We start from the raw sequence: 12924 nt of genomic DNA, 5'->3' as shown, positions 1-12924 counted from the left end.
CTCAAAATCTTAGCTAATAGGATCCAACAATACATTAAAAGGATCATCCACCATGACCAAGTGGGATTTATCCCCGGGATGCAAGGGTGGTTCAACATTCGCAAATCAATCAATGTGATAGAACACACTAATAAGAGGAGGGAGAAGAACCATATGGTCCTCTCAATTGATGCAGAAAAAGCATTTGACAAAATACAACATCCTTTCCTGGTTAAAACTCTCCAGAGTATAGGGGCGCCTGGGTGGCTCAGTCGTTAAGCATCTGCCTTCGGCTCAGGTCATGATTCCAGGTCCTGGGATCGAGCCCCGCATCGGGCTCCCTGCTCAGCGGGAAGCCTGTTTCTCCCTCTCCCACTCCCCCTGCTTGTATTCCCTCTCTCGCTGTGTCTCTCTCTGTCAAATAAATAAATAAAATCTTTAAAAAAAAAAAAAAACTCTCCAGAGTATAGGGATAGAGGGAACATTCCTCAAGCTCATAAAATCCATCTATGAAAAACCCACAGCCAGTATCATCCTCAATGGGGAAAAGCTGAGAGCCTTTCCCTTAAGATCAGGAACACTTCAAGGATGCCCACTCTCGCCACTATTGTTCAACATAGTACTAGAAGTCCTAGCAACAGCAATCAGACAACAAAAAGAAATAAAAGGTATTCAAATTGGCAAAGAAGAAGTCAAACTCTCTCTTTTCGCAGATGACAGGATACTTTATGTGGAAAACCCAAAAGACTCCACCCCCAAATTACTAGAACTCATACAGCAATTCAGTAATGTGGCAGGATACAAAATCAATGCACAGAAATCAGTTGCTTTCTTATACACTAACAACGCCAACTGTAGAAAGAGAAATTAGAGAAACGATTCCATTTACAATAGCACCAAAAAACATAAGATACCTCGGAATAAGCCTAACCAAGGAGGTAAAGATCTATACTCTAGGAACTACAGAACACTCATGAAAGAAATTGAAGAAGACACAAAAAGATGGAAAAATATTCCATGCTCATGGATTGGAAGAATAAACATTCTTAAAATATCTATGCTACCCAGAGCAATCTATACCTTCAATGCCATCCCGATCAAAATTCCAATGACATTTTTCAAAGTGCTGGAACAAACAATCCTAAAATTTGTATGGAATCAGAAAAGATCCCGAATCGCCAAGGAAATGTTGAAAAAGAAAAACAAAGCTGGGGGCATCATGTTGCCCGATTTCAAGCTATATTACAAAGCTGTGATCACCAAGACAGCATGGTACCGGCACAAAAACAGACATACAGACCAATGGAACAGAATAGAGAACCCAAATATGGACCCTCAACTTTATGGTCAAATAATCTTTGACAAAGCAGGAAAAGACATGCAATGGAAAAAAGACAGTCTCTTCAATAAATGGTGCTGGGAAAATTGGACAGCCACATGCAGAAGAATGAAACTCGACCATTCTCTAACACCATTCACAAAGATGAACTCAAAGTGGATGAAAGACCTCAATGTGAGACAGGAATCCATCAAAATCGCAGAGGAGAACATAGGCAGTAACCTCTTTGACATCGGCCACAGCAACTTCTTTCAAGATACATCTCCAAAAGCCAGTGAAACAAAAGCAAAAATGAACTTTTGGGACTTCATCAAGATAAAAAGCTTCTGCACAGCAAAGGAAATAGTCAACAAAACAAAGAGGCAACCCACAGCATGGGAGAAGATATTTGCGAATGACACTACAGATAAAGGGTTGGTATCCAAGATCTATAAAGAACTTCTCAAACTCAACACCCAAAAAACAAATAATCAAGTCAAAAAGTGGGCAGAAGAGATGAACAGACACTTCTCTGAAGAAGACATACAAATGGCTAACAGACACATGAAAAAATGTTCATCATCATTAGCCATCAGGGAAATTCAAATCAAAACCACATTGAGATACCACCTTATACCAGTTAGAATGGCAAAAATGGACAGAGAGAGAAGCAACAAATGTTGGAGAGGTTGTGGAGAAAGGGGAACCCTCTTACACTGTTGGTGGGAATGCAAGTTGGTACAGCCACTTTGGAAAACAGTGTGGAGGTGCCTCAAAAATTTAAAAATAGAGCTACCCTGTGACTCAGCAATTGCACTCCTGGGTATTTACCCCAAAGACACAGAGGTCGTGAAAAGAACGGCCATATGCACCCCAATGTTCATAGCAGCAATGTCCGCAATAGCCAAACTGTGGAAAGAGCCGAGATGCCCTTCAACAGATGAATGGATAAAGAGGATGTGGTCCATATATACAATGGAATATTACTCAGCTATCAGAAAGGATGAATACCCAACTTTTACATCAACATGGATGGGACTGGAGGAGATTATGCTAAGTGAAATAAGTCAAACAGAGAAAGTCAATTATCATATGGTTTCACTTATTTGTGGAAAATAAGGAATAGCATGGAGGACATTAGGAGAAGGAAGGGAAAAATGAAGGGAGGGAAATCGGAGGGAGAGATGAACCATGAGAGACTATGGACTCTGAGAAACAAACAGGGTTTTAGAGGGGAGGGGGGAGGGGGAAGTGGTTAGCCCAGTGATGGGTATTAAGGAGGGCATGTAATGCATGGAGCACTGGGTGTTATATGAAAACAATGGATCGTGGATCACCACATCAAAAACCAATGATGGTGAGTAACATAACATAATAAAATTAAAAAAAAAAAAAAGAGAATACCATTTCTTTACCTTACTACATACATTTCCACAATTGGATTCCAACCTTCCAGGAAACTCTCTAGATGGAGAAAAGCGATCCCCCTCTCTACCAGAAGGTGGCACTGCACTCCTCATTGACGAGATGCTGAGGCGGGTGCAGTGAAGAGATTATTCTTCATTTAGGAAGATGCTAGGTTTTAGAACATTTTATTTGAAATAATGAGACGCATGTGATTAATTTCCTAAAGAATAATTTTACTTTTCTCTTTTTGGGGGAAAGATGTGCACTCTAAGTAAAAATGAACAGCTGTTGAGAATAAAAGCAAAATGCTTCATTTAGAATCTATTAATTTCTATCATCATTGTTCAGTACAATATTCTCAGGCTTAATTACTCATATAAAGAACATTATGACTGAATGCGAAATAAAGTCTTCTTTACTCCCCTCAAGATTTTTTTCTTCTTCTAACCACAAATTGTGTGGGTGACTTTTTATTTACTTTTTAACATGAAACTCCCACTAGGTAACTAGCTGTGTTCTAAAACCCATTTAATCATATGGTGGTATGTAGGACAGTGCCTACTTTGGCATATTTTTCTCCTTTCTCCCATTTCAGTCTGATGCAAATAGATATATCAGTCAGTTGCTACTGCTGGAATCTCTATTTTGAGAGAACAGGGCTCTTAAAAATTACTAGTAGCATATATAATATCGAAAAGCTCATTTTTTTTCCTGGGGACAATTTCGATGGGCTCCCATGTAGCTCTAAATGTATCACTTGCTGATGACAAGAGGAAAGAAAGGAGGCCGTGAAGACTTATTGACAGCTAAAAGAGGTTCCGATGGATTATCTTCAAAGAAATACAAGAGGAGGAAGTTACTCTGCTAAAAGCACAGCTTTGAACAAGCCCACTATTAATTAATTGTCAGAGTTGAGAGTAAAAATGGCACCTAACAGAGAAAAAGTAAAGGGAAAGGAGGAGAAAGAGAAAAGAAACCTTTATTTTATGTATTTCTTTTGTACCTTTGATTTTCACTAAGCTGTTTCATTCGTATACAGTAAGTGCATGACAATAAATGAGGATATAAAATAAAAGCAAAATAAGAGAAAGCAAAACAAACTAAAAAGACACATGGAGCTCATTGTTTAAAGGAATCATTCACTATTTCATGGAGTGGATTTTATAAATAAATGTAACAGTGCATAGTAACAGTGGTCATTCCTTTTTCACAGTTCTTTTTCCTAAAGATCTTAAAATAATATAATGTTCAGTAATATAAGATTAGTTTATTTTTAGTTTTAAATGTGGAAGAAAAAGTGTTGCTTAATTGAAGCACTTGGTAATTATGAAATTAGATGTCTAAAGGTGAGAACAATGTTTATTAATTTTAGTTGGTCTGGGAATAATACAAAAAAAAATTTCATTTTAGATTAATTTTATTTCTATGTCCTGGCATGGGATTACAGATTACTGAAATGTAGACAGTACAACAAGTAAATTTATGTTTGCATGACAAATATACACATATTCCATTATTACTTTTCTAACCCTGAAATAAGTTTATCTGACACTGTAATCATGAAATTTTATTGAGAGCTTATTAAAAATATATTGCATATTATACTCCTACAGAATTTAAAGAATATTATTAATTTGATATCTACCTACCCATTTGTACATTTAAATTAGATAAATATTTCCTTTCTCTATTAAAAATAAAATTTACTGTTTCATAATTTAAGATGGAATCAAAGTAGCATTTTTACACTTATATTAATAAAATACAAATTATCTAGAGTACCATGAAAGAGTAACTAGTATTCATTTTATTATGGATATGTAACTAACCGTAAAGGTTGAAACCTATATCGGATACAGTTTCCTACATTGAATAATAGGTAAGTGAGGGTTCTTCAACTATGGATTTGATTGATAGGCTAAAATCCACTTTGAGAATGGTTGTATTTAAACTCTGAAATGGAATTTAGTACCATTTTATTATCATTCTACATAAATTAACACAGCTGCTCTAGACACGGCTCTCTGAGTCTTGAGGAGTTGGCTGTGCTCTGTAAGCAGGTCTGGAGGGCTCTCCTTGGTCAGCTTTGCCCCACAGCCTCCTCATTCTTTCGGGTACTTCTGGTGTCTCCACTCCCTTCTGTTTTGAGAGCCTTTTCCTGGCCAGGGGGATTAGCCACTCCATTCTTTATGCTCCCCTTATAGACTGGACAGCTTTTTATTACACAGGTAATGATGTATTACTCTGCTTTTACATATCTTTTAAGAGTAAGAGAAATACCATTCTGTTTGAATTTCCAATGTTTAGCACCGCGGTGAACTCAGTGACTGGCCTACAGAAAAACTCATCGAAACTTTAATATAACTCTGCTGGATGAATAAAAGGAAGGAAGACTAGAGGAATGGAAGGAGTAAGAGGCCAATTTTCTTATGTCAGTACTTTTGTAATAAAGGTTTTAGTCTTTGCATTAGGAAAAATGTACATTTTTTAGAAGTATAATCTTTAGATAACCTTTGTTTAATGTTCTACTAGGTGCTGACCACCTGCTTTGCAGGGGTGCATCCCAGAAACATATAGCCCTACAGTCCTGTATGTAACAACCCTGCTCCACATTGACTTGCTGTCTCCTAACACATCAGTGGCTGTCAGGGATAGGAAGAGTCACATCCTGTCTGGGTAGCACCATGATCCATGCTCTTTAACTAAGATGTAGTACTTCAGGAAGCAGTCATGCAGGCACATTATGTCTAATCTAATTATAAATATTTGCTTAGGCTATGAAAATCATGTGAAGCATTTTAATATTTATGACTCTGTAGTTTTAGTAAGATATTAATTCTCCAAATTAAAAAATTCATACTCAGCAAGATATACTCCAGAATGGGTAAATTATAAGCTGAATATAATTTAAAAACCTGGCTATTTGCATAATGGTTTTTAGTATCAAGGTTTAATTGGGCTGAAAACATTTTAACTAGAAGTTCCTTATCTTCAAACTGTTGGCCCAAATTTGCAATCCATATCTTGCTATAGGTAACTCTAGTTAATGGAGTCCATCTGAGTACCATTACTTCTTTATGGCAATCTATTTTCATAAACCATATAAAGTAGAGATAATTATCCTCATTTTACAGCTAAAAACAAACAAACAAACAAACAAACCCCACCAAATCTGATGTTCAGAGAGTTGAAGCACCTCACCTGATTTCACCCAGCTCATCACGGGTGGTTGAGATGGAACTCACAGATCTCTATCTGACTTGAGAGCCATGCTCAGCACATTGCGGGTTCAGGTAATGGATGCAATGTGCATGGCAGACATTGCCATATAGAAACCTACTGGATCCTGATACTGTCGCCGTGGTAGTCTAGGTATGATGATTCATTATTTGCAGGTGAGGAAAAAGAAAAGTTAGAACAAGTCTCCGAAGTCCCTGAGCAAGTTATAAGAGGCCAGGATACCAAGAGAGATCCCATGATTCAAGTTCAAGGCTCATTCCACTGCCTCGAACCTGCCTGACAATGCTTTTGCACATTTCCTTGCAGAAGAACAGTATCCTCATTCAGAAATTGCATAGTGGTCATGGTGGGATATGCATCTTAGGAATTTAGAAATCGGTTTCAGTTTGCTGTAGCCTGAAGCTACACATGATGGCATGGTAATGCAGGTATTCATTAGGGAAGAGAATAGAAAAAAATAAAACCTAAGTGTAAAAAGGATTAGCAGAGGGCATATACTAGGCTCTTTCTGACCTACTATTAGCTTCCCTGTTAGATCTCACTTCATTTAATAGTCTTTCTCTAATAATGTGGTCTTTAGGGCCATTTCCTCAAAATCTGAGGTAGAGTGAGAAAGAAAGTGATTTTAGGGTCATGACTGAACAGCTAACGGGGCACAGATTCAAAGACATCTTTTATCAGGAAAAAATAAGCTTACCTTAGGATAATTATCATTGAAAATTCTAAAGCTTAAATCAGAGAAACATTAGTAGTCTAATAAAAATCTCTGCTATAGATGTGTGGACATGGTATCGCATTTAGGATAATTTAGGAAGAATAATAATTGAAAATGCATCTGAAAATCAAGTCATAAGATTGCATGGCCCTTCAATGTAAATGAATATTGCAATATAATTTGATATTAAGATCTGTCTATGCATTTTCTTATATAGTAAATATTTTTGAACCATAATCTACATACAGACATAAAATACGTGTTTTCTAAATTTACTGTTGGGCATGCTCAGCGCCTGAAATTAAATAACAAGACAGGACCTAAACAGGACATGAAATTAAATCACAGGACAGGATTATAAACTTACAAAAGAAGATTAAATAAAAAAATTAAATCAGGCACTATGAAAAGTGTATTGTATTTATTGGGTTTATATTGATTATTTAATCTTTAAAATAATCATTACAGTATATTGGCTCCAAATGTTAAAAAAACTAACATTAATTTGCTCCTGTTGCCAGACAAGTGTTCAACTGTAGCATTTAAATCCAAATCTATTTGAGGACAAATCCACTGCCTTTAATAACTACACCGTATTCCTACTTTTGTGTTCTTTAGGCCACTATATACTTGTGTCAGTGATCATGGTGCAGAAAAGAAGGATGCAAGAACTAACAACTAATGTGATAGGACATAAAGCAAACAGAAAATGCTATAACTCTGGCAAGTGGGTTTCAATGAACAACTTAGAGGAACAAACTACCAATTGTACTTCATTTGAATAAAGTATGTTATATTTAATAAAAATAATTGTTTCATTAAAAATTAATTTGTTTTATGTTCTGAAGCTTTTTTATTGAAGTATAATTGATATGTAAAATTATATTAGTTTCAGGTACACCACATTGATTTGAAATTTGTTTGTATTGCTAAATAATCACCACATTAAGTCTAGTTAACATCTGTTGCCCTACAGAATTTATAAAATTTGCCTTTTTCCTTATGAGAATTTTAAGATTTACTCTCTTAGCAACATTCAAATGTACAATACATTATTATTGACTATAGTCACAATGCTGTACATTAGGTCTCTATGACTTATTTATTTTATAACTTGAAGTAGGTACCTCTTGATCACCTTCTCCCATTTTGCAACCCCCGCAACGTCCTCCCTTCTGGCAACCACCAATTTGTTCTCTGTATCTATAAGTTATGTTTTGTTTGTTTGTTTTGTATTTTAGATTCCATGTAAAAGTGAAATCATATGCTATTGGTCTTTCTCTGTCTGACTTATTTCACTTAGCTTAATACCCTATAGGTCCAGCCATGTCATTGCAAATAGCAAATTTTCATTCTTTTTTGTGGCTGAATAGTATTGCATTGAATAAATATACCATTCTTTATCCAACCACTCATTGATGTACATTTAGGTTGTTTCCATATTTTGGCTATTGTAAATAATGCTGCAATGAACATAGGGGTGCATATATCTTTTTGATTTAGTATTTTCATTTTCTTCGGATAAGTACCCAGAAGTAGAATTGCTGGATCATATGTTATTTCTATTCTTAATTTATTTTTTAAATTTAAAACTTCCATACTGTTTTCCACAGTGGCTGCACCAATTTACATTCCCACCAAGAGTGCACAAGGGTTCTCTTTTCTCCACATCCTCGCCAACACTGGCTAGTTCTGTCTTTTTGATAATAGTCATTCTGGCAGGTGTAAGGTGATATCTCCTTGTGGTTTTGATTTGCTTTTTCCTGATTATTAATGATGTTGAGCATCTTTTCATGTGCCTCTTGGTCATGGGTATGTCTTCTCTGGATAAATGTCAACACCTAGTTTCAGGCTGATTGGGAGCTAGACCCTCGGGCAGCAGATTTTAAGGTATACAAATACATGCAGTCCTGTGTGACAACAATTGTAAAGCCTGCTGGCCTTCAGACCAGGTAATCTGGTGAGAGTTGCAAATATTGGGGTTTCAGATGAATAGATGAGCTCTTTTGTGCAAGTATTGGCAAGCTATAACGAGGCCAAGGGATAGCACAAAGACGGCATCCCCTGGCCTAGGTTCCTTGAGAACACTTTCGTAGCCTCTGGAAGTGTGATAAGCCTATAGCCTTCCCTGAGGAAGACTGGGGTTGTGTTTCAGTCTGCTGTCTGTGTAGTGCCCTGGGGGAGATAGCCGCCAAGAACTATCTCTCTTATTGTTCCAGATCTGTGGGGCCCTGACACACAATCCCCCTGGCCACCAGAGCCAGGGGCTCAAGGGGTGTTCCTGTGTGGGGTGTGTGCATGGCCTTGGTGGGGTACAGGAGCAATGCAGGAGCGGTGGTATGCGAGACTGCCAGCTTCGGTGGCACAAAGTTATCAGCTTTGGTGGGACGATGGGAGCAGGGGTGAGGAGCTCAACCGTGGCTAGAGCAGGATCTTGGGAGTAGCATGCGGTGGGGTATGCCCATGGTGCTAGCAAGTTAGAGAGGAGTGCAAAAATGGTGCCCACTAGTGCCTCAGGCTCTGGAGTGAGTTCTAACAGGTTTCTGGAAGATGCTTTAAGATTAGCAAATGCATCTCCTTCTCCTATACTCTAGGTGCTTTTCAAACTGCTCCTTTTATGTTGAGTCCTGGGGCAAGTAAGTCTGTGCACCCGCCCTTTAAGAGCTGACTCCTCATTCTCTACAGTTCTCTGGTTCTCCTAGATGTATCCCCCTTGGTTTTCAAAGCCAAATGTTTTGTTTTGTTTCGTTTAGAGATTTTATTATTTTTAAGTAATCTCTACACCCAGTGTGGGGCTCAAACTCACAACACCAAGATCAAGAGTCACATGCTCTACCGACTGGGCCAGCCAGGTATCCTAAAGCCAAATGTTTTGGAGGCTCATCACTCCCATGCACATCCCAAGGGTTGGGGTGCCTGATATGGGGCACAAACCCTTCAGTCCTCAGGGAGAAGCTCTGTATTTGTGAGATCCCTCCCAATTATGTGTCACCACACCAGAGGTTGGCTTTTTGGTGAGACCATGCCCCTGCCACTCGTACTGGTCTCAGTGTGGTCCTTTTATCCTTTATTGTGGAGGAGCTGTTCAGCTGGTTTTTCAGAGAGAATTGTTGCATACGTAGCTAGAGTTTTATTGTGTCTGTGGGAGGAGGTAAGTTCAGGACTTCCTATGCCGCCATCTTGAACCACCTCCAAAAAATATAATTTTTATTTGCCTTTGAAAAGTTTTCCTGGCCATTAAGTTTATCTCAGAATTTCATTGATTCACTGATTCATTCAGTAAACATAGAGTTGTTATGTATTCACAGGCATTCTGGATTCAGAAGGAGATTCAGTGTGATTCAACAATCGCTTTTAAGGAGAGTATGAGCATTTGATGAGGAGGACAGAGTCTGTGCACAGACCTTTTGGCATGGACTCGCTGAGCCTTGTAAGGACTGAGCGAGCCAGTAGGGCAGGAGCCAAGGGAGCAAGGAAAGCATAATGAATAACTAATTAGAGAAGAATTAATTTTGCTTTTCATTAATAATATCTTCAAAATATATTTCTCTTACAGAATTTATTGGAAATAAAGATGTATTCCATCTCATAAAAGTAATACTATATAATATACTATCAGTGAAGTAGTAATATCTATTATTAAATAATTTGTCTAAAATTTTTGAAGTATTAATATCAATTTTACAACCACTTATGCTGATAGTTCCTGATATTTTTATAAGATTTAATTAGAGAGGTAATGTTTTATTTTAAAGGCATACACGAACTTCCACATAGCAATAAGAATAGAAATGAAGATTTCTATGTAGAAAGCACTTAATATATAAATATATATGCTTAATATGTATTTTAAAATTTAACTGATTTTTAAGAGGGAGAAGCAGAGGTTTGATTAGTTTTTTATTGTTCTATATTTAATCAGCCCTAAAATATAATTATAACCCTACGAGAGAATTAGTCTCCAACTGAAAATTTTATTGAAAACTAAGTGGCCTCACTAAAGATTTTAGTCTTAGAGAAATTTCACTGTTATTTATAAAACTTTTGCTTTGGCCCTTCTGTTCATGATCCAAAGGCAACATTTCTCTAGCTGCTAAGCTATTCTGTTTTCTACTTTCCAACATGCCAACATCAAAGCTGTAACTTTGCCCTCTCCTCTCCTTATCCACGTCAGACCAGGGTAACTGGGAGAACTTTCAACATCAACAGCAGCTCATCTTACCGATAAACAAAGCACGGAGACAGAGACACGCAGTTGCCAGACACAGAAGGCAGTGGGTGAAAGTGGGGCATTCTCCTCTCTAGCCTCAGATAGGAGAAAGTATGCTATCGTGCATGACTTGATCCTAAGTTAAAATAATATTTATTTGGGTGGGCCTGCCATACAGGAAACGTTAAGATACTGAAAACTGTGCAGTGGAAACAACATGAATTGTACAACTAAAGGTGAGCAGGCTGAGGATGAGGGAAGTGAGTGGTACTGAAGACAGCGGTGACGGTGGCAATGGGGACAGCTCAGATAGTCTCTGCTCACACAGAGTTCATTAAATGCCTCCACTCGCAGATTCCTGATATGCTTTATAAGCATCTTTTTCACTCACAATTCCCTTCTCTGAAGTTCCAAGGATACAAAACAATAGTAAAATATCCACCCCCACCCACCGCCCAAGCCTGCCATTTTCTTATAGACTTCATACTTGTTAACTTGAAATTTGGAAGTACCAAGAACAGAATACATTGGAAATATCATGGTATTCAGAGAAGGAACTGTCATGTACATAATATGACATATGTATGTGTACATCATGTCCTTAATAGGACGTTATGTGGTGTGGTCACCAGCCACGAGGCTGCGTGTCCTCATCAGCCTGGATAAGAGCTGCTTTTTGACACGTTATACTATGACGTCGAAAGGTATGTTTCATTTCAGAAATATGTATTGCTTCTTCAGATTCATAGTCAATTGTATTGTCTGCATTAGCCGTTTAAAATCCTGTGTAAAATCATAACCTGCTGTAGTACTTTTGTATGCCTTGGTTTCTGTAATTCCACTTTATTCTTGTGGGGCTGCATCCCGCCCCCAGTATTCTTTGGGAAAATGCAGAATAGGTTGCTTTTGCTACCTGTTGTTAATGTCATAGTAAAAGTTTTCGTATTTTTCTCAGAAAAATATGTATATATGTATATATAAAGATATAGAAGTAATATATAATATATACACATATACATGATATATATGACAAAGGACATATAGGAGATATATATATATATATATATATATATATATATGACCCATTGCATGCTAAGCCACTACATTATAGCCACATGGCTACGTGGGCCTCAACATGCCAACAAATTCTTGCTTCAAAATCCTTGCACTTTGTTTCCTTTTCCTGGAATTCTGGTGCCTCGCTTTTCTGACTTAAGGCTCCTTCTTATCTTTTCAGTCTATGATGAAATAACATCTTCTCTAAAAAATCATTTCTGATTTATGTAAAGAGGTCAACCATCCCCTCCATATCATAGCACCCAACTATTTTATACTAGAGAACTTCTTCTCATCCATAGATATCTGATTATGTATTTGTTTATATATTATGTATTTAGGTATTGTGTGCCTCTCTTCACTAAAAGGTTTAGTGCTATATTCCACTATATTCCTGGCACCTAGAACTGATTCTGTTACTAGCTGTGTCCGATTAAAAATGTTTCTCACTGACAGATTTGTTTATAGGTCATTGATACGCTCCTTATTAATTAGTAACACTTCTTTATTAGTAGATAATGATTTCCCCACAGGATTCTGAGGTCCAAATTTATAACCTGCTGTTCAAAAATCTGTATGATCTAATTAGCTCAGATATTATTCTTGCTTCCATCATGAGGGAAATACAGATGTGGATGGATGAGTAAATGAGTAAATAAATTAATAAAACAATGAGTAAAGTCAGAACCTGAGGAAGATAATTGCACCTTTCATCAATGATGTCAAGAAAGAAGTCCACCACGTGTATAGCCTTGAAGCCAATGACAGAGGTACCTAAGTGGCCTGATAAATTTTAATTTCTGATCCAGGATGGCTATTTATATAATCTTTACTAGCAAATTACAGTTGGAAAAGGATCCAAGTAAGTTATTTCTGATAAGCTACAGTCACATCTCTATCTTAGAAATAGAGAAATGGTCACATACTCAAAATGAATTGGAAAACAGTGAGTCCAAACCAAGTCTTATTCCATTAATTCCATACTAATACTGAGACGTC

At 37.2% G+C, this 12924-nt stretch overlaps 1 protein-coding gene across 8 annotated transcripts in view; it reads left to right on the top strand.

The window, feature by feature from the left end:
* The window catches only part of GPC5 (glypican 5), a 1368657-nt gene that overhangs the window by 694651 nt on the left and 661082 nt on the right, over positions 1-12924 (top strand). The window contains exon 8 of one of the 8 annotated variants that reach the window (XM_078070194.1): positions 5012-5828. The exons of the other annotated variants lie outside the window; for them this stretch is intronic. Coding sequence (XP_077926320.1) covers positions 5012-5022 — 11 coding nt within the window. The 3' untranslated portion in view covers positions 5023-5828. Of the gene's footprint in view, positions 1-5011; positions 5829-12924 lie in introns of those variants that run through there. 8 annotated transcript variants of the gene reach the window in all.

The sequence above is a fragment of the Halichoerus grypus genome, chromosome 4 (assembly GCF_964656455.1).
Source record: "Halichoerus grypus chromosome 4, mHalGry1.hap1.1, whole genome shotgun sequence".
In the NCBI taxonomy this organism is placed as follows: domain Eukaryota; kingdom Metazoa; phylum Chordata; class Mammalia; order Carnivora; family Phocidae; genus Halichoerus; species Halichoerus grypus.
The sequence above is the reverse complement of the archived record's forward strand: the minus strand, read 5'-3'. Positions and strand labels throughout refer to the sequence as shown.